The 27,464-nt window shown below is 42.5% G+C and overlaps 2 protein-coding genes across 4 annotated transcripts in view; both read right to left on the bottom strand.

The window, feature by feature from the left end:
• DZIP1L (DAZ interacting zinc finger protein 1 like) overlaps positions 1 to 8,457 on the bottom strand; it is a 43,372-nt gene extending 34,915 nt beyond the window's left edge. For 2 of the 3 annotated variants that reach the window (XM_081073322.1, XM_081073323.1), the window contains exon 1: positions 8,302 to 8,457. The gene's annotated coding sequence lies outside the window, so the exon portion shown is untranslated. Of the gene's footprint in view, positions 1 to 7,923; positions 8,046 to 8,301 lie in introns of those variants that run through there. The other variant, XM_081073324.1, reaches the window with a different exon arrangement.
• A4GNT (alpha-1,4-N-acetylglucosaminyltransferase) lies at positions 7,898 to 15,375 on the bottom strand (the record flags this gene model as incomplete). The annotated part of the gene is made up of 4 exons (XM_081072823.1): positions 7,898 to 8,021; positions 8,114 to 8,522; positions 11,004 to 11,607; positions 14,965 to 15,375. 4 exons carry the CDS (start codon positions 15,373 to 15,375, stop codon positions 7,898 to 7,900), a joined length of 1,548 nt encoding a protein of 515 aa, XP_080928949.1.
• Positions 15,376 to 27,464: the final 12,089 nt, after the last annotated feature.

Below are 27,464 nucleotides of genomic sequence, written 5' to 3'. Positions count from 1 at the left end.
GGTGAGGTGAAGGACCTGAACAGCTGGAGTATGCATGGCATGCACTGACACGGCCAGAGCCATGGAAAGCAAGGGCGTGGGCTTTACAATAACACAGATGTGGATTCAGATCTTCAGCCTTGGGCAAGTCCCTTCACATCTTTAAGCCTCCTAGGTACATTGGGGATCACGGGACTCACTTTGCAGGTTTGCAGTTAGCAAGGAGGCAGGTAAAGCACCCAGTCTAGTGCCTGGCACATACTAGGTCCTCAGTGAACGTCCCCTTGCCCAAGTCCACGGCCAAAGGTCTTTGTCAGGGGAAAACTGTCAAATGTATAAGTACGTCCTTCTGCAACCCTACATTGATCGCAGGATAACGTCCAACAACTTGCCATGGGTGGCACAGCCACCTAATGTCCACAACATTCCCTCCTCTCCTCCTGCAACTACAAGATCATAGGGGACAGGGGTAGGCTACATTTCCCAGTTTCCCTGGCAGTAAGGTGTCATCATATGACCATATTCTCTCTAGTGGAATGTGAGTGAAATGATGTCCAATACTGCTAATGAAGAGGGGATGGGGAGGGGATGGGAAAGGGGGGCAGTGGTACTAAAGAGAGTGGCCATGTCTCTGCACGCAGATTGTGCTCCATCCATGATGGTCTTTTCTCTCCAACCCAATTACAATTTATCCTACCAATAAACTCATACAGGTGTGCAAAGTTGCTTGTGCAAGAATTATCATTGTAGCATTGTTTGTAATAGCAAAGTATAAGAAAAAGTACCAGAAAGCAGAGAACAAAGTGCAACAGAGGATATAAATGTTATCTCTATACAATGAAATACTTTGTGGCTATTGATGAAAATAAGGCAGCTTTACATGGAATACTGATCATATATACTCATATACTCATAAACATACTTTCATTTCTGTTTAAATGATATAATACAATCACATTAATGATAACTTGTGACAATAAAGGAGATATATATATATGTGTATATATATATGTGTGTATATGTATATATATATGAGATATACATAGTTGATTGTCCGGCTAGGTCTTATTTTCAGGGAAACATAGTATATATCTGATATCTATATCTAAATAGATATGTCACATTAAAATGGTTGCCTATGAGGGAGGAGGAAAATGGGAGTAAATAAATGAATAAATGAATGGTGCATGAGTAGAAAATGGATAGCTAGAAAGAGATAGATAGATAGACGATAGATAGATAGATAGATAGATAGATAGATAGATAGATAGATAGATAGATATAGACAGGCTTTACACAGACCAATAATGATTATTTTATATATATATATATATATATATATATATATATATATGATTCTATTTGTTATTCATGTATAATCGTAATTAAATAAAATACATACACTAAGTTGATTATATATATAATATATAACATATATATTATATATATAGCTTCATAAGCATAGACTATGTCTAGAAAAATAAACAAGCTGTTAGCAATAGTTACCAGTTACCTCTGGGAATGGGAATGGAGGTTGAGGACCTTTATCTTCCACTTTCCACTTCTCTACACTATTCAAAGATCTTTGTATCCTCATCAATTACTTTTAAATTTTTTTTTAAAGAAAAAGATATCATTTCTGCCCTTGAAAAACTTAGAATCTGGAGCAACAGACAGTACATGTGACACTATTTAATCAAATTCTTTCTAGATCATGTCATTCAGATATTTAAATGCAATAAAAAGTCAGAGAAGAGAAAGGTCGTCGACCTCATAAAGGAGAAAGCCCTCGAAGAAATGATGGGGCTGGGTTTGCAAAGAAGGGAAGGGCCTCCAGGAAAGGGCCTGACCTCCCTGAGCCCTGTCTTCATTTGGGAAAGGTGGTGATAGGCCTGCCCTACCTATCCCCCGGGGTACTGTGAGAACTGGAGGAGATACAAGGGAAAGGCACTCAGTAACAACACCAGCTGTGGTGCAGGAAGCACCAGCCTCTGTGCCAGCTACAAACTCTAAATACACACCTGCAAACAGCTGTTAGCATTCCCATTTTACAAACAACTAAACTGATGTCTGCAGAGGTACAATGGCTTGCCCCAGGTAGGGAGGCCAGGGTTGAAACACAGTTAGAGGTACATCTGGCTCCAAAGCTTATGGACTGTGAACTCCCCAATATGGTCCTTGAGGCTATTAGTCCTAAAAACTCGCTTTGATCAGATAATCACCACTTATCCCTCAAACTTATTCATTCACTCCCCCCCTCTCTTTTACAGCATGACTACCTGGGCCAGGCCTAGTACCAGGCACTGGGGCAACCAAGGTGTATTAACCACACACCATCCCGCGCACCCAGGAGCTCAGTGTGGCTCCTTGTTGCCACCGTACTGAGTCTAAACCCTAAGCCTGGTCTGGAAAACTGCCCACAGGATGCCATTGACCCACCTTTTCCATTTCATCTCCTATTCTTTCTTAGATACTCTTCCCCAACACATACGCCAAAAACAAAACTCTCCAGCCACAAACACCCATGGCCATGAGGAGAAGACCAGCACATTTCTACTTAACATACTGTGTTATTAAAAAAAAAAAAAAAAGGGCAGGGAGGCAGGTGAGATGATACTCACCATACGCAACTTCAAGCTGCAACTGTGTCACCAGAGCCTCAGAAATAATTGCCACAACAAGCCGTGTCTTGGAACAACAGCAGGTTACCAGGCATGCTGTGAGCAAGGGTAACAGGACACCTGCTTCCTGTCCTCCTGCAGACCAGGAGCTCACCTGAGAACACACTGTTTAACTATTTAAGCTTTGGCCTCAGATGTTTGCCCACAGTCCTCTCTCTAATAATATGACCAAGAAAACTTCATCAGCAGCTCTCTCGGCTCTCCTCCCATCACTGAATGCTCCTGCCAGCCTCTCCCTCAAACAGTTTCACTCCTCCTTTGAGGCAGAGTGTGCCAGTGCTCCCATGATACTGTCCCGTTCACCCGTGATGCATCTCTCCCTGCACACTCTCCTTGGAGATGAGCTCACACATAACCACAGCTTCATCTACCACAGGCTGAGCCTGAGCCACTCCCAAATCTTTCTTACTGGCTCATCTGTCTCTTGGGACCTTTAGGCCAAAATTGCCATTACTGATAATACCAGAAATTATATATCCAAATTCTGATGCAGGAAATGTGCAAGGTATAAAAGAAACCACAGTATAAGCTTGATGATAAATGGCAACTGGTTCTCCATCTTAGTGTCCAAAATACAATCAGGCAGCGATTCTCAAGTGTGGTCTCTGAACCAGCAGACCAGCATCACCTGGGACCTTGTGAGAAATGCAGCTCTCCAGATTTATTAATTCAGAACCACTGCTTTAGGGAGTATTGGGACAGGCAGTGTTGGGGTTGTGGCAAAAGGGGAGTGCATGCCCTCTTTAAAAAGGACAGCCATCAATGAGCTTCAGCCATATAGGAATGAATGTGTTCCTCGGGAGCTAATTCCAAATTCATTAAGAAGACATTCAAAGACCTTTATGAACTGTTTCCAAACTACCTTTCTAGCTGCATCTCCACTTACCATATTATTTGCTGTCTACCCATTCTTATGTCTGGGCTACTTATTTATAGGCACTGTTTTTAAGTGCTTTGTAAAGAATAATTTGTGTAATCCTCAGAACATCCCCTTGAGGAGCTACTATTATTATCTAAGCCACAAAGAAGTGAAGAAGCTTGTCCACACGTACAGGAGGCAGAATCCAAACCCATGTAGCTGGTTACTGAGTCTGAACTCTTAGCCACTATGCCATGCTGCCTCTTGGTGTAGAGGGCCCTCCGCCATGTCCTTCTGCTCCTACTGAAGGTGAATGCATGCTTTCAAGGATTTGCTCATACATGGTCGCTACCCAAATCCCTCCCAGGCCCACAGTCATAATTCCTGCCCCTCCCCAGAGCACAGAGCATACACTCCTTTAGTCGCCCTCACCATATTCTGGTCTGATGTGGGGTCGCTGTGTGGCAATTATTCATCCATCCCATCAACAAATTATTCCTAAGCCTGTACTAAGTGCCAGGCACCGTGATTGACACTCGGTATTAATGGTGATTCAGGCAACAGTTCCTGCCATTGTTAACAGAAAGAGTTAACAGTTCTGGAACTATGTGCTCCACACACAGTTATAAGGCGTTCCGTGTATTATCTCAGTTAATTCTCACAACCCTGTATACAGATGAAGAAACTGAGAGATGAACAAAGAGGGTGAAAGACTTTCCCACAATTAAACAACTAGTAAGTGATGGTGTCTGGCTCCACAGTTGGTTCTCCAGAAAGACAGAAAAATACACAGAAATTACCCTACAGAGTGGTAAGTGCCAGGGTAGGAAGTAGGACGAGGTGCTATGGGAGCACCAAGAAGAGGCCATACCACGACATTTCTGTCTCCTTTCTCCCCACCCTGCCCCACTCCCCCTCTCTCTCTATGAGCTCCACAAGGGCTGAGACCTTGGCTTATTCACATCTGTTGCACTCCAGCCCCTAGCATATTACCTGCAGCCCAGACTTCTATTGAACTGAGAAGAATTGCCAAAATCTTAGAATATCCTCACATTTTCTTAAAAAATGCCTCACATTTCTACATTCTTGGAGTCCTGGAGAAATGAGGCTATGAATAGCAAGAATTAAGTTATAGAATAAGAATGGAGTTAGGAGTCCTTAATTTGGACTCCTTGGAGAGAAATGCCATTCAGACTTAGTAAAATGATTGATTTGTTGACCATCTATGTCCTAGCTGAATCCCACGTGCCACTAATGAAAGCTTAGAATGAGGGAGCCCTTGTGGGTGGTTTTCAATGAGAAGTCCCGGTGCCCACACTCGCTGTCAAGTTGTGGTCACAGCCTTCTAGCTTGCCACCTGAGCAGCCCTAAAACCCTCACGTTGACACTGAGCACACTCTGTTAATACTGAGGGCCACAGCTCCAGTCCCAGCTATACAGAATTCTGAATGTCTGAATTCATGAGGTTTTACTGAGCCCCAAAAGTATCATTCCTGTCTCCCACTAGAACCCCAAAGGTCCGATTCTCAGCAGTTCTACCATTCTGACATCAAAAGCTGAGCAGAACTGTGGGAATTTGATGAGTATGACAATGACAGCAGCCATCATTTATTAAGTATCTATCTATGTGCCAGGCACTGTGCCAGCCTTAAAAAGTACTATTTCTAGTTATCATGCAGCCGGGTATGTAGCTTTGATTTGCCTCATCTGAAAAAAATGTAAAAATTGAGGCTCAGAAAAGCTAAGGGACCTTCCCAAGTCACTCAGCTACTATGTATGAAGCCAAGATTCAAATCAAATTCTGACTCCAAAGCTTTTGAATTATGCCAAAATAACTTCCAATGATCATGATGAAAATACATAAATTATTTCCCATTATAAAAATTACACTACCTGAGATTTCTTGACCAAACTGCACGGACTGAAAGAGTTTACAGCAAATCACAACAGGATCAGGGTTGGAGGCCTTCAATTCTCCCTGTATCTCAGCAGACTCAACTCAGCAGCTTGTATCCAGGTTAGGATGGGCAGAAGACAAAGCAGATGAGAATGCTGCAAGTTACCTAGAAACCACACACCCAGGAGGGCAGGAACACCCTGCCTTCTCCCAAATGAGCTAGCAGCAGACTGTTTTTCCCATCTGGGAATAGGAACACAGGCAGAAATGGCTCACTGTCATTAGGAAATCTGAAGCTGTGTTAACCATCCCTAGATGTTTCAATGGGGTCCAGGAAACTTCCCAATCCTAGACCAATGTCATAAGTTAATGGGAGCCAAAAGAACGATATTCATGCTAGCATTCCAAATTCACTTCATGGGTGAAGAGATTCGTTTCTACCTGGGGCAATCCTATAGCCAAGAGAGGAAGCCCATCTACCATCCTAGCTTTGCATATTCCCAGTGACAGGGTGTCCACCACCTCTCAAGGCAGTCATCCCACTGTGAAGCAACTCCTGGAGACTTTATGGTTCTGAAACCTGCCACCTACAATGTGTCAAAGATAACTTCCACAGAATATACTAAATAGCTGATTTTTAAACAAAATTCTGGCTGACTTTTTAATATATATTGACAGCTAGAGTACACTAGTACCGCTGCCATCTTCCTGTCTCTTCTGCTTCTTCAAGAATGAAGCCAAGAGAAGCACACAGAGAGAAACACGCTTCCAAGGCTCCTGCCAGACAATCATTTACAAGCCTGCCCTGGCTCCCAACTAATTTCAGTGGTGCCTGCCCCAGGGAACTCGGGCATGTCGTTTAGTGCTAATTGTTGTGGCTGTCAAGGTAACCTTCACACAGTTTGCAAACAGGCTGTGCACACACCACAGGCAAGGGAGCGGGGGAGACCCCAAAGGAGATGAGAGCGACCCAGGAGCTCTCCCAGAGCACTGCCGTTACAGACCTCAGACTTCTCTGATTCTGTTGTTTTCTAAAGGAAGGAGTCTGCCTTTCCACTCTTTCTTTCCCTTCGTGGGAGCTGCCCACACTTCCAGAACAGAGAGAGAGAGAGAGAGAGAGAGAGAGAGAGATCTACCCACTAAGCACACAGCTCTCCCTTATAGCTGGCCTCCATTCCCAGAAACTTTAAAGAGATATTTTTAAAAGACAGTGTCCACAGTTTGGTCAAAACCTATTTTAAGTTTTTGCCACAAAAGGATTTTCTTTAAAATAAAAATTGGAGGTAGGGATTTGACTGACATCTCTCAGGAGTATTTTAGAGGAAAAGACTACATAGTGACCATGACCTAGCTTCCCAAGTGCAGAATTGTCAAAAACCAACACTGCTTTCACATCTAAAAGAAAACCAGTGTAGAATATAATATTGGTGTTTTCTTTCCCATGGAGGAGTTATTGCTTCTTGATAGAGCTTCTCTGCCCTCAGTGCCTGGGTCATCAGACCCCACAGAATCCTCCCTAGAGGTACAAGGTCTAGTGACAGGTAGCATTTCATGCAGGTGGTTCACCCTGCAGACCAAGACTGGCCTTCCCTGTAAGGGGCCCACAAGGCGGTTCGGAACAGACCAGCAAGTTGTCGCCTTCCTGCGCCTGACAGTTTCAATTGAGCAACAAGCCTTTTGACCAAATTCCAGCTCCGTAGCAGAACCCAGTTATGCTGCACAAATGAATTCAGTTTTCTGTTTCCAACCTGCAGCATATAACTTCATGGGACCACTTTATCAAGTTGGACGGTGTCCAAAAGTATTTCCACAAGAGGTAAATGTCTCCAGACCCTTGGTGCTGACAGACACTGACAAAAGGCGGCTCATCAGCCACTTGACTGAAGGACCAGCCTTCTCTAGGTGGGGTTGTTCTCACCGGCCAGTCCTGAGCTCCCGGGGGAGGGGTTAGGGACTGCATGAAAACGGAGAGAGACCCCCTCACCTTGCCTGCAGATGGGGGTGTGGGAGTCCACAGTCCCAGCACCCCACACTCACCAGGCCGCTCTTCCAAGTCCTGTTAGAAATCAGATTCCAGGAGACAATGAAGGGGCAGGCAGGCCCTGAGTCCTGAGGAGTGCTGGGTTAATGGGAGTCCCTGCTCAGGCCCTCCAGAGCCTGTGCTCCGCCAGGCCTCTGGACCCTTGTCCTGTACTGAGCAAGTCTCCAGTGGACTTTTATCTGTAGCCATCACAAAACGAAAACACCATCGCTGTCTCCTGCTAAACTGCAGCCCAGGAGTGCAAGGCAGAGGAACTAGAGATGCCAAAGTGTTTGTTTTTAAATCATCTTATTACTAAATGATCCCCCCCCACACACAAACACACACAGACACATACACCTACAGAACTCAAAGCATTAAGCCCCCAAGTCATTTTACTTTTTTCAAAAAGTAAAAATCCAAAGCTGTCCTCCCAGGGATGCCCAGTCCTGGGGGTACAGTCATTCCTGCTCCCCTCTGGGGGTACCTCGGTCCACAGCAGGCCAAAGGAGCTGGGTGTGGAGGGCAGAGCCCGACGCAGGAAGTGGCGCGTCCAGAGGCCGAGCCGGGAGCAGCTCCTCTGCTCTAGGGCGGGACCCCCGCAGGGCGTCCCGAGTAGCTAATGTTTAACCTCCTGCTTCCCGTGGCACCGAGCACTGGGACTACCAGGACCTCACCCGCGCCCCTCCCGGGCCGAATTCCTAGCATAGTTTTCCCGTGCGGTCCGGCTCACCTGGGGGTCCCCGAAGCTGGGAGAGTGGGCAGAAGTCCCAGAGCCGTTGGCTCCCTCTCTCAGCCCCGTCCAGTCCCCGCCCCGGCTCTCTCCACAGTCCCCACTGCCCCAGGAGGTTCCCGGAATCCTCACCGTCGCGCGGGCTGGGATGCTTCCCCAGTCTCGGGGAGCCTGGGCGCTCCCAGGGGTGGGGACAGAGCTGCCAACCTGCGGGGCCTGAGACAGGAGAACTTCGCCCCGCGAGCAGCTCGAGGCCTGGGGTCTGACGCCTCCTACTCCTGAAACAGCCTCCCCACCCCACCCCAAGGAGGGGTGGAGCTTCTCCCAGACCCCAAGACCCGCTATTTTTAGGCCTGTTACAGAGCAGGGAAGGAGGGAATGCTAAATTTAACTCGTTAGGAAAATCCAGGATTCATGAGAATGGCTCCCAGGCCTTGCTGAGAGGCCATGCCCCGTGGAACTCAGGGAGGCTGATGTACTCCTGTACACACACATACACACCACCGCCATTACCACCACACCCCACACCCTCCAGTACAGTCGCTTTCCTGCTGAAAGCAGGGACAGCTGCAACCTCCTGGGCAGACAGCCCAGCCCACCTGCCCTAAATTAAAGGAATCTTCCTGGTTTCTGATCCCACCTCATGTTAGTCCTTTACAGTGAGTCCCAGGCCTGGTCAAAGGTTAACCACCACCACCACCACCACCACCCCCCAACTTACTGGCTTGTCCTGTGGATCCAGCAGTGAAACCCAGGACCAAAAAATTCTTTCTTTCCTGATATCAGCCGCTGATCCTTTCCCATAGTCAGTGCTTGCTTTGCTGAGACTCAGATTTCTGGAAAAAAAATTTTAAGGCTCCCCCCAACCAGCCTCAATTTGCCAAGCTCTGTATCTTGGGGCAACCAAAACAAAATGTATGGGAATAATGTTGGCAATGATGTGCAAAAATTGGAACCCTCATGCATTGCTGGTGGGAATGTAAAATGGTACAGCTGCTGTGGAAAAGAGAATGGCAATTCCTCAAAAAAATTAAATATAGAATTATCATATGATCCAGCAATTCCATTTCCAGGTATATACTAAAAAGAATTGAAAACAGGGACTCAGATATTTGCACATGTATGTTCATAACAGCATATTCACAATACGCAAAAGTTGGAAACAACCCAAGTGCCCACTGACATATGAATGAATAAACAAAATGTAATACATACAGTGGAATATTATTCAGCCTTACAAAGGAATGAAATTCTGATACAACTTGAATGAACCTTGAAAACACTATGCTAAGAGAAATGAGCCAGACACAGAAGGACAGATATTATATGATCCCACTTATACAAGTTACCTAGAGTAGTCAAGTTCATATATCCCAGAAAGTACAATAGTGGTTACCAGGGATGGGGGAGGAGGGGGAATTAGTGTTTAATGTGTACAGAGTTTCACTTTGAAAAGTTCTAGAGATGGATGGTGATGTTGGTTGTACAACAATATAAATGTACTTAATGCCACTGAAATTGTACGTATTAAAATGGTTAAAACGACAAATTTTATGGTATGTGTACTTCAAAGCAGTTTTTTAAATGTTAAAAAAAAAAAAAGTGGATGGGCTAGGGACCAAGACCAAGGAGGGATGTCTGTGACTCATCTGCTCTGATGGGGAATCTTGTTCCTCTTCTCCTCTCCTGGTCAGGGTGCACTTTTCTGTCCAGTGGTTCCTACTGCCCACTGGAGGGGAAAGAAGAGGCCAGGCTTTGGAGTCAAAGATTCATTTACATCCCACATTCCCAAGCTGTGTAACCTTTGGAAAGTCACTTAACCTCTCCATAAAATAGAAAAAAAAACAAACAAACAAAAAAACCTCTACCTAGCAGGGTCATTAGGAGAATCAAATTAGCTAAAGCATTTTTAGACTGAGTCAGGAGCCTCGCAGTCAGCATGCGTCCTCTGAGTTCAGTACAGTGTGAAATCTGCGGGGACTTAGAGCATTTGCTTTTCAGCTCTCTTCCCATCGTATCCCCTAAATGTACAGAAAATAGCATTGAGGGTATCTGCTTGTGTTTGTCATTTCCACCAGACTGAATTGCCCCATATGTAAGTGGGTGCCCTCTTTTGCAGGGCGGTTGTGAGAAAGTGGACTTGACATGCACCTCAGTCCACCTTGTCTGTAATGCAAAAGCTAAAGACTCCATCCTTGGGTGACCAAGACCTGCCATGCATGGGACCCCTGTACCCTTCCCTTACTGGGCCACAGTTCAACATTCAATATAGCCAAGAGTGATTGAGTGCCTACTGTGAGCCAGGCTTCGTTCCAGGTCCTGAGGATACCAAGAGTTGATAGAAGACTAGATCACTTAGCTGTCACTTCTACCATAGCACACACAAGATTTGGTGGTGCCAATGTCAGTCCCTAACACAGAAACAGGCCAAAGGAGACTGGCCCTAGATGGCTAGTCCAGGGGACATTGTTTAAACACAGACACGATGAGACATGGAGACCAGCTAGCCACATGGAACACGAGCTGTGGACACCAAGGATGACAAACAGAGAGAAGCAAGAAGCCGAGGTCCCTGATGGCTGCAGTGACTACACCCACACTGAATGACTTGCCTTCAGATTCTTTTACATAAGAGAGCATTACACTTCTATATTTTATACGTCAAGGGTCCTTAGGATTTTTGTATCATAGACAGAGAAAGCTAATACTAACTGCCATGGGGGTCAGTCCCCACGCCCCTGGGAAAAGTGGAGACCAAGTGAAAGTGTGGCACCGCAGTCAGTGTTTAGTTCCACGATGTAGCAGCACCAACCAGCATTGGCTCTATCTGTTACCAGGACGCAGCGTCCCAGTCACCAACCCCTCCGGGCCTTGAATCAGATGCCTGTAAGTCCTGGGACAGTGCTGACGGTAGAGATTTTCCACCAGCGTGTTGCTGCCTCTGACCACGGCCCTCCCTTCCTGGTTCATGTAGTTCCACAGATGCAGGGCATAGGAGTCATTGAAGCTCGGGTCTGTGTCCCAGACTTCGTAGTAGCGCCTCCACTCTGGATAGGAGATGGGGTAAAATCTTTGGGGGTGTAGGAAGGACAAATTCAAACACTTGAGGTCGCTCACCTCCTGGAAGTCTTCGAGTTTGCACCATACTCTCAACATCCTCGTCATCAAATTGGGACCCTGGTTGCCCCAAATGTCTGAATTGTAGTGTTCAACAAAGTTTTCCATGCACTCCCATAGGAAGGAGTTGTGGGGGAGGAATCCAAACACCCCATTACTAGAGTACTGAGAAGACTGGGCAGCCAAAAAGTTTTCCTCGGGGATGGGCCTGATGGAGATGACATCGGTGTCCATGTAGATGCCACCATACTTCCAGATGATGGCCAGGCGGGACGCATCGGAGCTGACATGGAGCCAGTTTCTCTCCGCACTGGTGTTGATCTGCGGGAGCAGGTGAAAATCAGCCCCACCAGCAGGGGAAAAGGGATGGCTGTCGCAGCAGGACACCTGGCCCGAGGCTAGCTGGGAAAGGGGAATTGAGCCAGCTTCCCAAAAATCTATTTGCCAGAAGCCCAATTTTGCACATTTACCAAACTTACCTCCATCCCCAAAAAGTTACCTTTTAGTAAAAAGTTTACGGCAACCTGAAAAGATTTTAACAGCTTTTAAAGATTTTCATTAAATTGTTTTAAAAAATAAAAAAAGAATTAAAGCAGCGAAAAGGTAAAATAAAAACCCAGAAGGCATTTCACAACGAACTGTATGAGTCATTTTCAGTGGGGTGTCCATATTAACCACAAATATGAATCTGTGAAGGAATAATTTTTGTAAAGTCCTAAAAATGCTAAAAACTGAACAAGAAAAAGATAAAGTAGGAAACTATAGGAAAAAAGTCAATATGTATTGACTTTTGATAAAAAAAGAAAGTCAATATGTATTGACTTTTGATAAAGTAGGAAACTATAGGAAAAAAGTCAAATATGCTATTTGAGGAACTGGTAAAAGAACCTTAAAACGCATGCATGCCTTTGTTCACTAATTCCTTTAAAATATTCATTGAGGTCCTACTTACGATACGCCAAGCTTTGTTATAGCTGCTAAAGATATGCCAGTGAACAATGACAAAAATCTCTACTGAGAAGAAACAAATAAACATATAATATGTTGGGTGTTCATAAGGCCTGTGAAGGAAAAAAAGCTGGATGAGGGAGCTATGAAGGGGACAAGGTGAAACACAATTTTGTCTTGGGTTCCAGCAGAAACTTGAATGAGGTGGGTAAGTAAACCATGCAGGTATCTTGAGAAGAAGGTTCTAGGTAGAGAGAACAGCTAAAGAAAGGGCCCTGAGGCAGGAACAGGAGGGAGGCAGTATGGCCAAAAGAGAGTAGTGCAGGTTCACATGGGGCAAATGCTTAAGAGCTCTGTGTCCCAGGGCCCACCTTGTTCTTAAAAATCCAATATAGCAAAATGGAGGTGTAGCTTAGAACAACCCAAACTGCGTTCTGGGGAACATTAGCTCCAAGAAAATATTTACGTCATACTGAAAAGGTTCCATGCTCAAATAAGTTTGGAAAATGCTGGATTGAGTCAAATTAAAGTGTCTTTAGTTCAGGACTACACAAGAGCCTGTGTCTGTGAGAAAAGGATATAGTTAGTATTCAGTATCTCCCAAAACAATTAGAGTGAAGATTTCTTTTTCCTATGAGCAAAATACAACGTAGATAATGTTAGTTAAACACCAGAGTGGGGACACCGGGCCCAGAGCCAGTGTGCTGCCTGTTCCTGTACAGTCCTGGAGCACCCTCTAGCAGGCTAGCACGGAGAGTCACAGGGACCTAGCCAGCATGTCCCTTCCACCAGTCCTTCTCCACTGCTAACGCCCGCCTCCCTAACCCACAGCCTGCCCTGCCGCTGCCTGGGGCCACACTAGTCGCCACCTACTTGTTAGGAACCCTGTGCTGGCAACTGCAGGTGAAATCTCAATCTGGTGAGTCAATCTACCTCCTCCTGACAGGTCTCAAATTTGAGATTTCCTTGCTCTTCAGGAGAAGAGATACCGGTAGGTGCAGTGGGATATAGAAGTTACATGGGGCCAAGAGTGAAACTGACCAAAAACTGACCAATTACACACACACACACACACACACACACACACACACACACACACACACACTTAGGCCTGTCGCTTAGTCCAGAAAATGTCTCCAGCTGACAGCATCCAGGAGCCAAGTGAGTCCTCCACCCAGGAGAGCCACCCAGTCCCCAGGCAAATGAGGTGGGGGGTACGAGGGCAGGAGTTTTCCTTTTTTATGTATGAATACTGTAGTAGGCTAAATAATGGCCACTCAAAGATAATCAGATCCTAAGTCCTGGAACTTGAAAATGTTACCTCGTGGGGAAAGGGTCTTTGCAGATGGAATTCAATTAAGGATTTTGAGATGAAGATTATCCTGGATTATCCTGATAGGCTCTAAATGCAAGCACATGTCCTTTAAAGAGAGGGAGAGGGAGAGGTAGAGTTCACACACACACACACACACACACACACACACACACGCACAAATGGATGTGAAGATGGAGACAGAGGCTGGAGAGACAGGCTCTATAGGAAGGATTCTTCCCTAGAGCTTCCCAGGGAAATGGGGCCCTGCCCTCACCTTGATATCCACCCAGTGAAAACGATTTTGGACGTCTGGCCTCCAAAACTGTGAGGGAATATATTTCTGTTGTTTTAAGTCACCACGTTTGTGTACTTTGTTACAGCAGCTATAGGAAACTAACACAAGTGGCTCATAATGGCTTCAATTTTGCCTCTTGGCCTGCAAAACCTAAAGTATTTTACTTTCTGGCCCTTTACAGAGAAAAGTTTGCTGACATTTGGCCTAGCCTCTGATTAGAACTTAGATCGGACTTTATATGGCAGGCAAATGGTATTATTTTGATGTCAGTTTTTAAATTACTTTTTAAAATAATTTTACTTATACAATTAACATCTTCTCATCACTAAATTCACTCCTCATCCAATCATACTAAAACACCTACTATTACTGTGTGTTGTGTATTTTCTTCAGGTCTTTTGCTTCCATATAGATGTGGGGCTAGGGGGTTGCACAGCTAAAATGATTATAATTACATTATAATATAAGAATATTTAATTTCATCTTGTAGTCTTCATAAGATGCTACAGATAAAGCCTGCATAATGGAATTACTGAGTGGCTATATTATAATTTCCTTATGCATTACCTGATTATGAGTCCTCTGTGAGAAATATTTAATTGAAACATTATTTCCTTATTATGCTATGTTACTATGATAAAGATTACACACCTCCTAAGAGCTCCAGGAGTGTCTTGATCATATCTTAATATAACCCAATCTCATATAGCCACACTCCACCTGATCCGTTATGGGTTTTCTGTTTACATAATTTTCAAGTTAAATGTTCCCCCTCAGGTGCCAAACAAAAAAAGTTTAACATGGATGGGTTTAACTCTCAGTGAAAAATAAGGGGTTTGTACACCTAGAAAAGATCCAGCAACTCATTCGGTTAAAAGTAAGACTCAAAAGTATATGGGATCCTAAGGTAGAAGGCTGGAAGCAAAAGCTTATCGATAAGCTTAAGTCTCTCCTGTTTACTTGAATCAGGACTCAACACAATAGAAAGAAGGCCAGGCAAGAGTCAAAGGATCCCATCCCCAACACTGAGTCCTTACCCCCAGCTATAAAATGAGTAGGTTGGAATCGTTTTCTGTGGTCCCTCCCCACACTGGCATTCTAAGATTCTCTGAACACTTACTTGAGTGTACCATGAAAACAATGGTGTGTCTTCAAACAGCTTTGTCAAATTCAAAGGGAAGAGGAAAACATTGTCTATTGCTGAAAGGAGGGAAAAGGCTGGGTAAGTGGAGCTTGGGGGTGGCTGCATGGAATCGCTGAGACCCTTCATAAAGAATGCCACAGGCTGCTCAGGATAAATCTTGGCAGCAGACTCCACAGCACAGGAGACCAGTGGGGGTGGCTCCATTCTCTCAGAGGTCTCTATGAACACAATGCTGCGTCCCTTGCCCAGGAGGCCCTCTGGCCCCTCCTGGGACTTGTAGGGAGGCAGGCAGGAGAAGTGGCAGCTAGACTTCGTGGTGAGCCGGTAGAGGAAGCCACAGGAAAGCAGCAGGATGACCGACAAGGAGAGCTGGAGCTCCTTCAGCATGTCTACTTCTCTCTCCTAGCTGCTCCTTCAAATCAACACAATTAATTAAAAATTAGATTCGCAAAACCAGATGAAGATAGCACACAAGAAAATAATACAAAAAATATCACTTCTAAGCTTAGATTTTTAAAATCCTAAATAAAATATGACCAAGTCCTGCAATATTAAAAAGAAAAATTCATTAACTAGGGTTTAACTGAGGAATTTAAGGGTGGTATGAAAGAGAAAAATAATAAATCCGTTAATAGGAAAACTATTGGTAAAATGCATTATCTTAGCAGATTGAAGAAGAAATGCTGTATGATCATTTTGTTTCCATAGATGCCAAGAACAGGATGAAATTTGACATCCACTCATAACTTTTAAAAAACACAAGGAAACTTTCATAAGCTGACCAACGATGTCTATCAGAACATAGAGCAATCATCACACTTAATATGAAGCATTTGAAACAGCCCCATTAAGACCAGGAATATGATATAGATGTTTATTATCAGTTACTCTTCAACATCATTCTGCTAAGTCTAACCAAGGCAATGAAACAAGAGAGAAGAATTTCTACTATGAATATTAGAAAGAAAGAGGCAAAAATATCACTAGTTGTAGAAATTGCGAAATCTAATAGAACTAAGAAGGAAATTCACCAAGGTAGCAAACTGCAGGCTAGAGTTAAATAATTTGCCAAGATCACACAGTTAGCAGAGCCATGACTCTAACATGGGACTACCTGCCACCAAAGCCCAGGCTGAGAACTGTTACCTGCAATACCTCTTTCTCCCTTAAGTGTTAGCTCTAACGCTAGCTCACTTCAGAAGAGCAGAGATCTCATTTCTCTTGGTGGTCTATTTTTCATATTCCATATAACTTTTTTAGAAAATGCAAAACCAGTGAATCACAGCTTACCTTCTAGCCAGGAACTTGTAGTTAGCCAATATCTGAGGTCTTAGCAATGACAAGTCTTTCCTGCTATACTTTCTGATAAATCACCATCTAATCTTCCAATTCAGCAACACTGGGGGAAAGTAAATCATTGGCAGAAGATTAACACTAAATACAAGAAGTTCCCAGGAAGTTCCTCCCTTTACTAAGTTCCCCCAAACACAGAGACCTGGGAACAACAAAGGGCTCACATGATTTTTCAGGTAACCCACACATTAATCCTGCTTATTTGTGGATCTATCAGGAGGGCTTATAGGATGACAATTTCAACTGGAGAAAACTGTACTTAAGTCTGGAGCCAAAAGACAGTCTGCTTGAGCAGTTGAGTTTCAATAAAAATAATGGACAGAGACTTGGGAAAATGTCTTCACCAGACAACACTGTTCTTTGCTCCAAACTTTACAAAGGTTTTGATTAAAAGAAAAGAAAATCTATCGCCATACATAAACAATGGACAACCCCAGTAGTCCAAGGCCCTGGGATTTGGAACAAGAATTGATTTTCCAGTTTCACTTACAGCAGCTTCAGGAAGAGTCCTTTTGCTCTGAGGTCCCCCTTGTGGGTCATACTTTCCTCCCAGTCTCACAAAGTCAAGTTTATTGCCCTCCACTGATGTGTCAATCCCCACATGTCCCAAGATAGTGTCATTCTGCTGTGGTCTGTTCTCCAGTGCCCCTGACAAGAGTACTTAGTAATACTCTTTGGAGCCATTCTCACTCAGGGAGTCACCTATCTTCATTCCAGAGCCTTCTCTCAGCCATGAACAGATATCTACTGTTCCCCTGGACGCTCTGGTGTGAGCAGGGAGGTTCCCTCCTTAACAAGCTGGATCCTGACCTAGTAGGTCCTACATTAAGGGAGGTAAAGCTGTCCCACTAGTCGATGGTTTCCTCTTCTTTCTTTTTTTCCTGTGCCCAAGGCTCCCCAGGAATGGCACCTTGGGTCTGTTCACACACCTTTTCCTTTTGGAGCTGAATTTCTTCTCTGGACCTCATCATTTCTAGGTTCAGCCTGCCTTGGTATCTTTCCAAAGTTCCCTGGCATTGGAGAGATTGGTTGTTTTTTCCACTCAGTGATGGAGGAGAAGAGAGCAGAGCTCCTGCTCCCCTCTTTGGGGAAACTAGAAGGGTCCATTCGTGGGAGTGATACATTCCTAGTGCCTGTGTTTCAAGTGGGTCATATATTCTAGTGCCTTCCAACTGTTTGCGGAATGGCCAAAACCATGGTCAAGTGTTCAAGGCAGAGAGCAGTGAAGTAATTGGTGGTCTTTGTCACAGGGATGAAAGTGAGCATTAGTGATGCAAAAAATAGGACCTGACCAAGAACCAAGTAGAGGATATGATGGAAAGAGCACTGAGCTTGGAGTCATGCCTCCACCCTCCATAGGCTGAGGATACCAGGACAAGTCCCGAAACTGCTCGTATGGAAAATAACTTACCTCAGGCTCATTGTGAGGATGGAAGGGCTCTGTAAACCAAAGAAGCAGCCCTCACTTTTTAATAAGGAAAAGAGGAGAAACATAGAATCCTATTACTATAGATGGTGTTTGGACTCCTTGATGACAAACATGTTGCCATTGTTATTGTTATTATTATTTTCAAATGAGTGAAATCTATTTCTCAGTAAACCTTCCAGAAGGAAAGCTTCACCCCTGTATAAGAGTTGATAAGATGCGTGCAGCAGCCAGCAGTCAATGGTACCTGGGACCTTTTCAGAATCACAGCCTAATATCCTTTCTGAGTCTTCCTGAAGAGGCCTCCTGCTCTCTGAGCCACTTCCAGGAACGTCCCAGGGCCCCCAGATCCATCCCTTCAGCCTTCCCTCTGATGTGGACAGCAGAACTGCCATTCCTCCCTCCTCCCCCCCTGTTTGCCTTATCTGGCCTGTACCACCCCAACTTTCTGTCTGTGTGAGCCGGTACCACAGCAGCAGCTCCTCACCTGGACTCCACAGATCCCTAGAGGCTCCAAGGATGGGTGTCAGGAAACCCTGTATCCTGGGACCATCGCTTGCATCAGTCCCTTTATCGTGGGTGCCACTTATTCACAGCTTCGCCTACATATCACCTGCCCTGAGGAATGTCCCTTCTCTTTGGCCCTCATGACATTAACTCTGTTCAAAATTATTCCAAATGTCTTCATCACACAGTTGCAGGATTTCTCCAACCAGGCAGGCAAACCCTAGGAACCCCAAGGTAGATATCTGAGTAGAGATGTACAAAGAGATAACTTATCTTAGAGCAATGGATGGGTCTGAATACACTGATGACAGTCTCATATACATCCTGATATTGTCTACTTTCCTGTGAGCGAGTTCCTGCTTCCTCCATTATAACGTAAGCCAGACTTGGTCAACCCAGTAGCCTATGGAGCATAGGTAATTCTTGCTGATGAGACCTTAGGAAATGCACATTGATGTAGCCCCAAACAAATGAACAGGATGGGAAACAAAACTCTGAATCCAATGTTCTTTTTATTTTACAATAATGTTTTTTGGATGTTTGGAGCCGGTGTAAATAAAAGGCAATAGAGGGAAGAAAACCATGGAACCAGAGCAGAGATTTCCCCACGTCTCCAGCCCTGCAGTTAACCTCAGATAACCTCAATTGGAAATAGTTCAATGTTTGGGCCTACACTCCCTCTGCTATAAAGGACCCACTGTATCAAGAAGGAAAAGTTAAAGGAATTTTTAACAATAAATGTTTGTTGACCTTAATTATACGTGAAAATCGCACCTTTTAATTCTGTAACTTCTTTGAACTCCAATTTATTGCAAGAAGGAAATATTCAAGCCAACAATACTTGTCTTATTTACTTTGGAGCCCTTGGAACCACAGTTCCGGTTTTTAACATATTTGTTAAGCAAGTGAGACTGATAAACTTGTTAAATCATTCAGCGATTAGTGCAAAAACAATACCAAAAGTGATACCTTATCAACATCGCCAATGACTTTCACCACTGTTCTGAAGCTGGAACAAAGACTGGAGACCTGTGTTTACTTGAATGGAGATGAGATAGCTGGGCAGAGGCAGTTCATTCAGAGTGAGAGGTAATCCATAGCCTAATACTTGGGAACCCGTACTATGATAACTGAAGCCCATTGAGGAGTGACATTTCGACATTAATTCCTGAAAACCAATTTTTTCTTTTACTAAAAATCAGTGAGTTTATGCCACATAAGATCCTCTTGTCCCATGGCTAAATTTTAAACTGTTCTGCATTTCTAAGAAAATGGTCTAGCCTTGTGTTTCTGGCAATAACTCAGCCATGCTCCTGTTTACAAAACCTTACATAGCTATCAAGAATGTGTTTCTGAGTTTGTTCTGAAAATTACTATGTTCACACATGTCATTTCCCCCCTTTTTTAAATTTACTTACAGATAAATGAAGGGATGGAAGGTAAGAGCAGGGAGATAAGGGAAAATAATTGTTCTCAGTGAAGCAATTGTACCCCAGACAACCCCCGTTGAGGCTGAAGAACAGGGTCTGCAAGAAACCTACAGAAAGCAGTGGTGCCAGTCTGAGAGTGGAAGGCTACTCAAAGGAGCTTTGTTTCTAAGTCTATAAGTCAGTGCTTAGTTTCTTTTTTCTAAAAGGAATTGGAAACATCTTAGAGCCACCCCGTGCCAAGGGTCCATGTGGCAGGGGACCTTTATGAAGATTGAGTGGCTGTGAGAATTAGCACTACCCAATATGGCTGAAAAAAACTGTTATGAACTGAATGTGTCCCCCCACCCTCACCACCACCACCCAAATTCCTATGGTAAAGTCCTAACCCCCGATGTACTGGTGTTTGGAGATGAGGCCTTTTGGAGGTAATTAGGTTTAAATAAGATCATGAAGGTGGGATTCTTACAAGAAGAGGAAGACAGAGAGATCCTTCTCCAGGAGCATTCACTAAGGAAAGACCATGTGAGAACACAGTAGGAAAGAGGCTGTCTATAAACCAAGAAGAGGGTCTTCTCCAGAAACCTGATCTTCATCTTGATTTTGGACTTCCCATTACTAGAATTGTGAGCAATAAATATCTGCTGATGAAGCCACCAGTCTGCAGTATTTTGTTATAGCGGCTCCAGCTAAGACAGAAGCTCCACAGAAAGTTTCTTCTCTTTAATCTCCTTCCACATGTCTTCATGAGAACCTGCTTTTGAGCAATGGGTGAGGTTGAAGTTGCACTTAAAATTTAGAGAATTGAGACTGGGTCTCCAGTGGGGACAGGGCCACTTCATCTGTAACAGAAACGTGTAACAGGTGGTAGTGTCCTCCTTGCCTGAGACCTCTCTGCGTTCCCTTCCACACACCCCTCAATGTGTCCTCTTGTTATGCCTTTTCTCTTCCAAAGAGGTCCCCTGTCTCCCTTATATCGGTGCCTGTCAATCACATGCACTCAGTACCCAATCAGAAATCAGGGAGTCATTCTTAACTCTCCTTTTCCCTCATGTACAAGCTATGCTAGTTCAGGTCGTTCAAGAAGCAGACACCAAGACGAGATTGACTGTGCAAGGAAATGCCTGGGTGAGAGAAACTAGGGAAAGAGCTGTCTGTGTAAGGCAAGGCAACTGTCAAATCACAGAGAGAAACTTGCGCAGAAGCATCCCAGGCTGCCTTGCAGAAGTCTATCCTTGTCTAAGGTAGGTTCGGGAAAGCCATCAGGGAGTCCTCACACCAAAGTCAGCCACTAGAGGAGTCCTGTGTCTCCCCAGAGCAGGTATACCTCAGTGTTCTTGCCACACCTAGTCATTGCTGTGTGTGGAGAAGGCTGTGGGAGGAGTAGCCTCGGCACAACTCAGCAGCAGCTGGGACCTTTGGTCAGTTATGCTCCCTCCAATTGGAGGTCCATAAGGCATATTCTTATGACTGCCACAGAGCACCCCTGTATCTAACAGATCTACTTCTCCACATAGTTTTGGGGGAAAGTTCTCCCATGGTTCCCATTGGCCCTTCTTCCAAAGAGAAAACTAATAAAGGAGGTTAGAGGGATGAAATACAGCACCTGTCACTGTAGTTGACCTCAGGCCTGCAACTCATCTGCTCCCTCCTCCAATATCCATTCTGAATTCCCTTCACCCTCAGAAGTCACCTCATCAAGTGTCGGTAGCTTAGCTGGTTGTACAACTCACCTCCCTGCAGTGCCTGAACCCTTGATAGTTGTACTCTTTCTCAAGTCAGGGTTGCTGCACAGGTCTATTCATAGTTTAAAGGGGCAAGAGAGTCCAGGAGGCCCCTAGGTGGATCTCTTAGGTTCTCATATTCCTCTCAGCTGCTATTATGTAAAAGCAGCCTGACCTCCTCCTGCTGAGTGAGGTCAATTACTTGCTGGTCCCTGGGCACAAGAAGTCTGACATGCCTTGCACTGGATCCCTTGCAGTATTACCCGGCAAGAAACTACTCTTATGGGGATCAGAACCTCCAACACTGAAGAGCTCAGATTTGTAAGGACAGAGGCACAAAATCCTCCAACAGGTCATTTCATTATAAGTGGTGGTCAGTGGGGTCACGCCTATTTATACTCCTTGATTCCTGAATCCATGTACTCTCCCTGTTGAGAACAGAACACCCTATACTGGCCCTGAACTGATATATCCTTACATAAAGGATGATATTCCATTCTTTCAATGTTTTGTCCAAGCTAGCACTTTAGCTGTGCCTTCTGTACCTCTCTCACTCTAGTGATTCCCCTGGTCAAATGCTGTGCTATATGAGATTCCATGTCTGTGGGTCAATCATTCCATAACCCCAAACGGTACTATTGCTGAGGCTTTGCAGGCAGGAAAGGCAAATTCATACCTGGAATATTCATTCCTGTGGGAATGAACCATTGGCTCTTCCAATGGAAGGGACCTGATGTAGTCAACCAACTGGGCACCAAGTAGCCAGTTGTTCTCCTCAAGAAATAGTTATATCAAGGATTCAGTGTTGATCTCTGTTGCTGACAAGTTGGATATTCAGAGGCGGCAATAGCTAGATCAGTATTCAGAAGTGGGAGTCTATGCTGATGGACCAATTCATGGCCTCTATCTTTGCCACCATAGCCCATCGTGGCAGTTCTGGGCTGGTGACCAATTGCTAGACTGTCAGCAGGGCACCAGTGTTCCTGTGAGGTATCTCATTGCTACTTTAATTTGCACCTCTCTAGTAACTAATACATTTGAACATTTCTTCACATATTAGTTGTCTGTTTTTCTCATCTGTAAATTGCTATTCATGTGCTTTGCTCATTTTTCTGTTGGGTTCTCTCTGCCTTTTTCTTACAAATCTAAAAATCCTTTATAGAATCTAGATATTGGTCTGGTGTTGGTTTTAAACACTGCAACTATCTTTTCCCAACATGTCATTTGGATTAATTTGTCTTTGGTGTCCTCTTATTTTGTTAAATGATTTGTGTTTTGGGGATCCTTTTAAAGAAGACCTTCTTTACTCCTAAGTCACAAAAACAGTCCCCTACATTTTTTCTTTATAATTTCATAGAGGTTAAGTAAAACACCAGTAGTCCTGAATTTGAAATAGAAGTACCACTATAAACTCATGAGGTATTTTGTTGTGTCTGTACACTTTTCCTAGCTCTGTACATTGAAGAATCATAGAAACAATGACTAATCCAGTAGCAATTAGCAAACTTTATAGCCAGATTGTGGTCTTGAAGTACCGTGTCTCACTAAGAGAAACAAGGGCTTTTGGGGAGAAATGGTTCATTCCAGGCCTGAGAAAGACAAACTACAAGATGAATCTGAAATATATTTTCACAACAGATAGTAAAAAATCTACTAGGGTCGTGTCAAAATAATTTGGGAACCAACTTGAAGGGTTTTCTACTGAACAAAAAAAGGACACTCTTAGCTTTAAAAGGTATACTAAATGCAACTGATTGAAACTCTTCAATATGTTTAAATCTGTAAGTTCAGAATGATTTTTTTCTTTTTTAAATATTTTTTTTATTTTTCAGTTATAGTTGACATACAGTATTATATTAGTTTCACGTATATAACATAGTGATTAGACATGTATATAACTTGTGAAGTAATCACCCCAATAAGTCTAGCACCCATCTGACACCATGCATAGTTATTACAATATTATTGACTATATTCCCTATGCTGTATTTTACATCCCTCGACTGTTTTTGTAACTGGCAATTTGTACTTCTTAATTCCTTTCCCTTTTCACCCAGTCCCCTACCTCCTCGCCCCCATCTGGTAACCATCAAAATGATCTCTGTATCTATGAGTTTGTTTCTGTTTCTGTGCCTCCTGATGAAGGAATACAGCACCACCAATGGTCTCTTGGATTTTACCTAAGTCTGATAAAGCATCTAAGTCTGATACAGAGAATGGGGAATGTGTTGAACTGCACCCAGAGTAAAATCCAGACTGTGGGAAACTATACATCAAAAGACCTGGTATTTTCATTTGAAAAAGTATAAATAAAAGAAAAAAAGAATGGAAATGAATCCTGAAGATTAAAAGATATAGCAATTTTTTTTAATGGATGAGACTAAACTCTAGTGTCTAGAATTGCATACAGATGAAAAACTATAAAGAAATACAAGAAAGTAAGCTATAAAAGACAGGATAATGGATATTCTTGGAGGAAGGGAGGATGTTTAGATCAGGATGGGGCACATGGCGGGACTTCTGGGGTGAATGGCAATCTGAGTGGTGGCTACAGGAGTGTTCACCATATAATGATTCCATAACTATACATTTGTCTTGTGGGTGTTCTGATTCTGTGTTTTATTTTACAATTTTATTTTATAAAAAGACCTAAAGATCCAGTGATTGGACTCTTCAATAGTAAGTCAGAGACTTACTCAAAAAAACAAAGTTATAAATTCCCTATTACATAAAAACTCCTATAAATCAGTAAGAAATAAAACTCCAATCTAGTCAAAAATTAGGCAAAAGCTATGACCAGGCAGTCCCCAGTAAAAGAAATACAAATAGATTTAAATATATGAAGACACTCAGCCTTACATGTAAGACCATTAAAGCTGCACTTGTATACCATTTTTCATCTCTGCAATGAGTAAATGCCTGTAGAGTTTAATAATATAAGGTGTTAGGAAAGGCGTGGAGAAATGATAACCTTCACACATTGCTAAGAGCATAAATTTGTACACCCTCAGTAGAGGACAGCTAAGCTATACTTATCGAAATTATAAACCAATATACCCGGTGTCCAGCAATTCTATTACCAGGAATTTATCCTAGAGATCTAGTTGCACATGAGCAAAATGAAATCTATTTTCATATTTATTGATTTTATTTTCAAAGGATTAGAAACAACCTAATGTCCATCAGAAAGGACTGGTTTAATAAGTTAAGATACACCCATATAATGGAATAATATGTATCCATTAAAAAGCAAGGAAGACTTTTATATATGCACATGGAATCATCTCCAAGATATGTTTTAAGTGAAAAAAAGCACAGTAAAGAAGAGAATGTATGCATTGCCCCAATCTTTTTCAAAAGAGAGGCAAAAAGGAGAAATTCAACTGATAATGTTGGTTGACTCTAGGGAGAGGAACTAAAGGACTGGGACAGAGATAGAAGAGATTTTTCATTGCATGTACCTGTACAATTGGAATTGTGTACTGTGGGAATATATAAGCAGTTCAGAGTGATAAAATTTATAGAAAAACAATTGAGTATCTCAACAATGACTGATAAACCCAGGCTTATAATGAAAGTTCAGAAGTTTGATACAACTGAAGGATTCAGGAAATCACCAGGAATTTCCCACTTTCAATTCAATAATTCGATACATAAAGAAGTCCAAAATAGACAAGGCAAAGCAACTGAACTGCTTTGGAATCTTTTGATGTGCTTCTCCAGCCTTTCCTCGCCGTATTTTATATATTAAAAATAAAGATAGTGATTACATTTTGCAATGTTCTTTCTTGTTACCATACTTTTATATACTTTTAGGAATTGATTTTGAATTTTCTTCGTAGTTTCGCTACTATAATTTATATTAAAGTTTAACTTTCCAGATTTGTTAAATGACCAGAATGGAGTCAATGCTTTCTCCTAGGTGGTTTGGGATAATTGCTAGTTGTTGCTTTGGCAAGCATTAACCTTTACAATGTTAAGCTATCACATCCAGAATCATAAACTATTTCTCCATTTATTTAAATATTAAATTATTTCCTTTAATGCAGTTTAAAATTTTTCTTTATTGAAGTCTTCTGCATTTTTTGGTAAGTTAATGTCCAGAAATGTTATCATTTTTGTTCTTGCTATGTTGTTCTCTATAATTTTTTTCCCACTGGTTATTACTGTTCTAGAAAAATGATTTTTGGTTCTTTTTGTATCTGGTTAACTGTTGTTGACCTTGTTTATTTGTATGAACTTTCTTATTTTGCTTTTCTCCTTTCTGTATAGATAATCTGCATATACATGGTCTGCAAATAATGATGTTTCCTTTCCAACCATTGTATCGCTTATTTTATAGCTTTGACCAAGACCGCCAGTACTGTATTAAACAATATGTGTGAATTAAATGTCCCTTTGATTTGCTCTTATAATAAGTACTATGTTCCTCTCATTTGTCAAACTGCTATAGTTGGAATTTCACAATTTTTGATGTGATTATTTCATGAATATTAATTTTCTACACTGTACTATAATCTTTATGAAGGTAGGAATTATAACTGGTACTTTCACCATTGTATCCCTGGTATAGTGCCTAGGACCTATTCATCTCAAGTATTTCTTGAATGAATAAATGAGTGGCCTAAACTGATAATAAAGAATTAAAGAAAATCATAACAGATGAGAGCTTTTCTTATCTTGCTTTTTTCTCTCCTATTCTAACTACAAGCTCATTAACACTCAGCATAGGTATCACTCACGTATTTTAGTTGCAGGCACCAAAACTCACGTTGGCTAAATTAAGCAAGAGGGAAATTTATTGGAAGGAGATAAAGAGATTGGGATTTAGGGATTAGAAGATAAAAGGAAGGCTGAAACACTAGGCTAAGAAAAAAGCAATTCTGAAGGTGTAGAATAGATGACAGAAACTACAAAATAATTTTGTCATAAGGGGGATCAAATATATGGTGATGGAAGGAGAACTGACTCTGGGTGGTGAACACACGATGGGATTTATAGATGATGTAATACAGAATTGTACACCTGAAATCTATGTAAGTTTACTAACAATTGTCACCCCAATAAATTAAAAAAAAAAATTTGTCCAGGCACTGTTACTAGAACTAATGAGCACCAACCTTTTTTTTTTTCATTTATAAATCATGAATTTTTATTTTTTACAGATGCGTTAACAACCTTTATCGTAAGTAGGAAAATTATGACCGAGAACTATTTTATTTTCTTGGAACAGATAGGAGTAAAATTTCTACCTGGTGCCATAGAAAAGAGTACATATAAAAAGGCAGTGTTTCTTTTTGTTTATATCATGTCACTTACTAGCAATTGTGTATGTATGTGAAAACTATTGGTTTGTAGAATATGTTAATTTTACCTTATTATTTACTACCTTTCTTTATGTACTCATTTTACTGTATTCATTTCAGTTTTAATTTCCGTATGTTTTCCACCTAAACTATCAGGTCATTTGAATATGTGACAAGAAAAAAATTCTGAGATGTTATACATTAAAATTATAGCTGCCTGGGAGAGAGAGACACAGAACAGTTAGCCTGTAAATAGCTGTAGACCAGCTCTCAAAAAACTGCTCGCATTCATGTGTATTTGTTGGAATTTAGGATTAATCTCCTAGTGGCTATTTCCAGGATTACCCAAAAGAGAATAGCCAAGCACCATAGAATCCCTGGAACCTTTCTCATTTGCATGTGTATATTTTCCAATCTGATGCTCACAGCTAATCCACAGGAGCTGGTACTTTCTCCTTATGGACCCTGGTGTGCCTATCCCAGAACTATCCCCGCTTCACCTCTCCCATCTCCTTTGTCTATAGCTAATGCAATCTTTCTCCCCCTTACTTGAGTATAAAAACGTTTGCAAAACTCTGGATTTACAGACACGTCTTTCCTACTTAGCCATGCTGCTGCTGAAGGTTTAGACTCTAAAAGGGACCAAAAGTTTTGCCTTTTAGGATTTTGTTCAAATTTTAATACACGAATGCATCCCTTTTGCAATTCTGACTCCTCCTTGGTTTTTTAGCTT

This window comes from Rhinolophus hipposideros (assembly GCF_964194185.1).
Source record: "Rhinolophus hipposideros genome assembly, chromosome: 14".
NCBI lineage: Eukaryota > Metazoa > Chordata > Mammalia > Chiroptera > Rhinolophidae > Rhinolophus > Rhinolophus hipposideros.
This window is presented reverse-complemented; position numbering and strand designations above follow the sequence as displayed.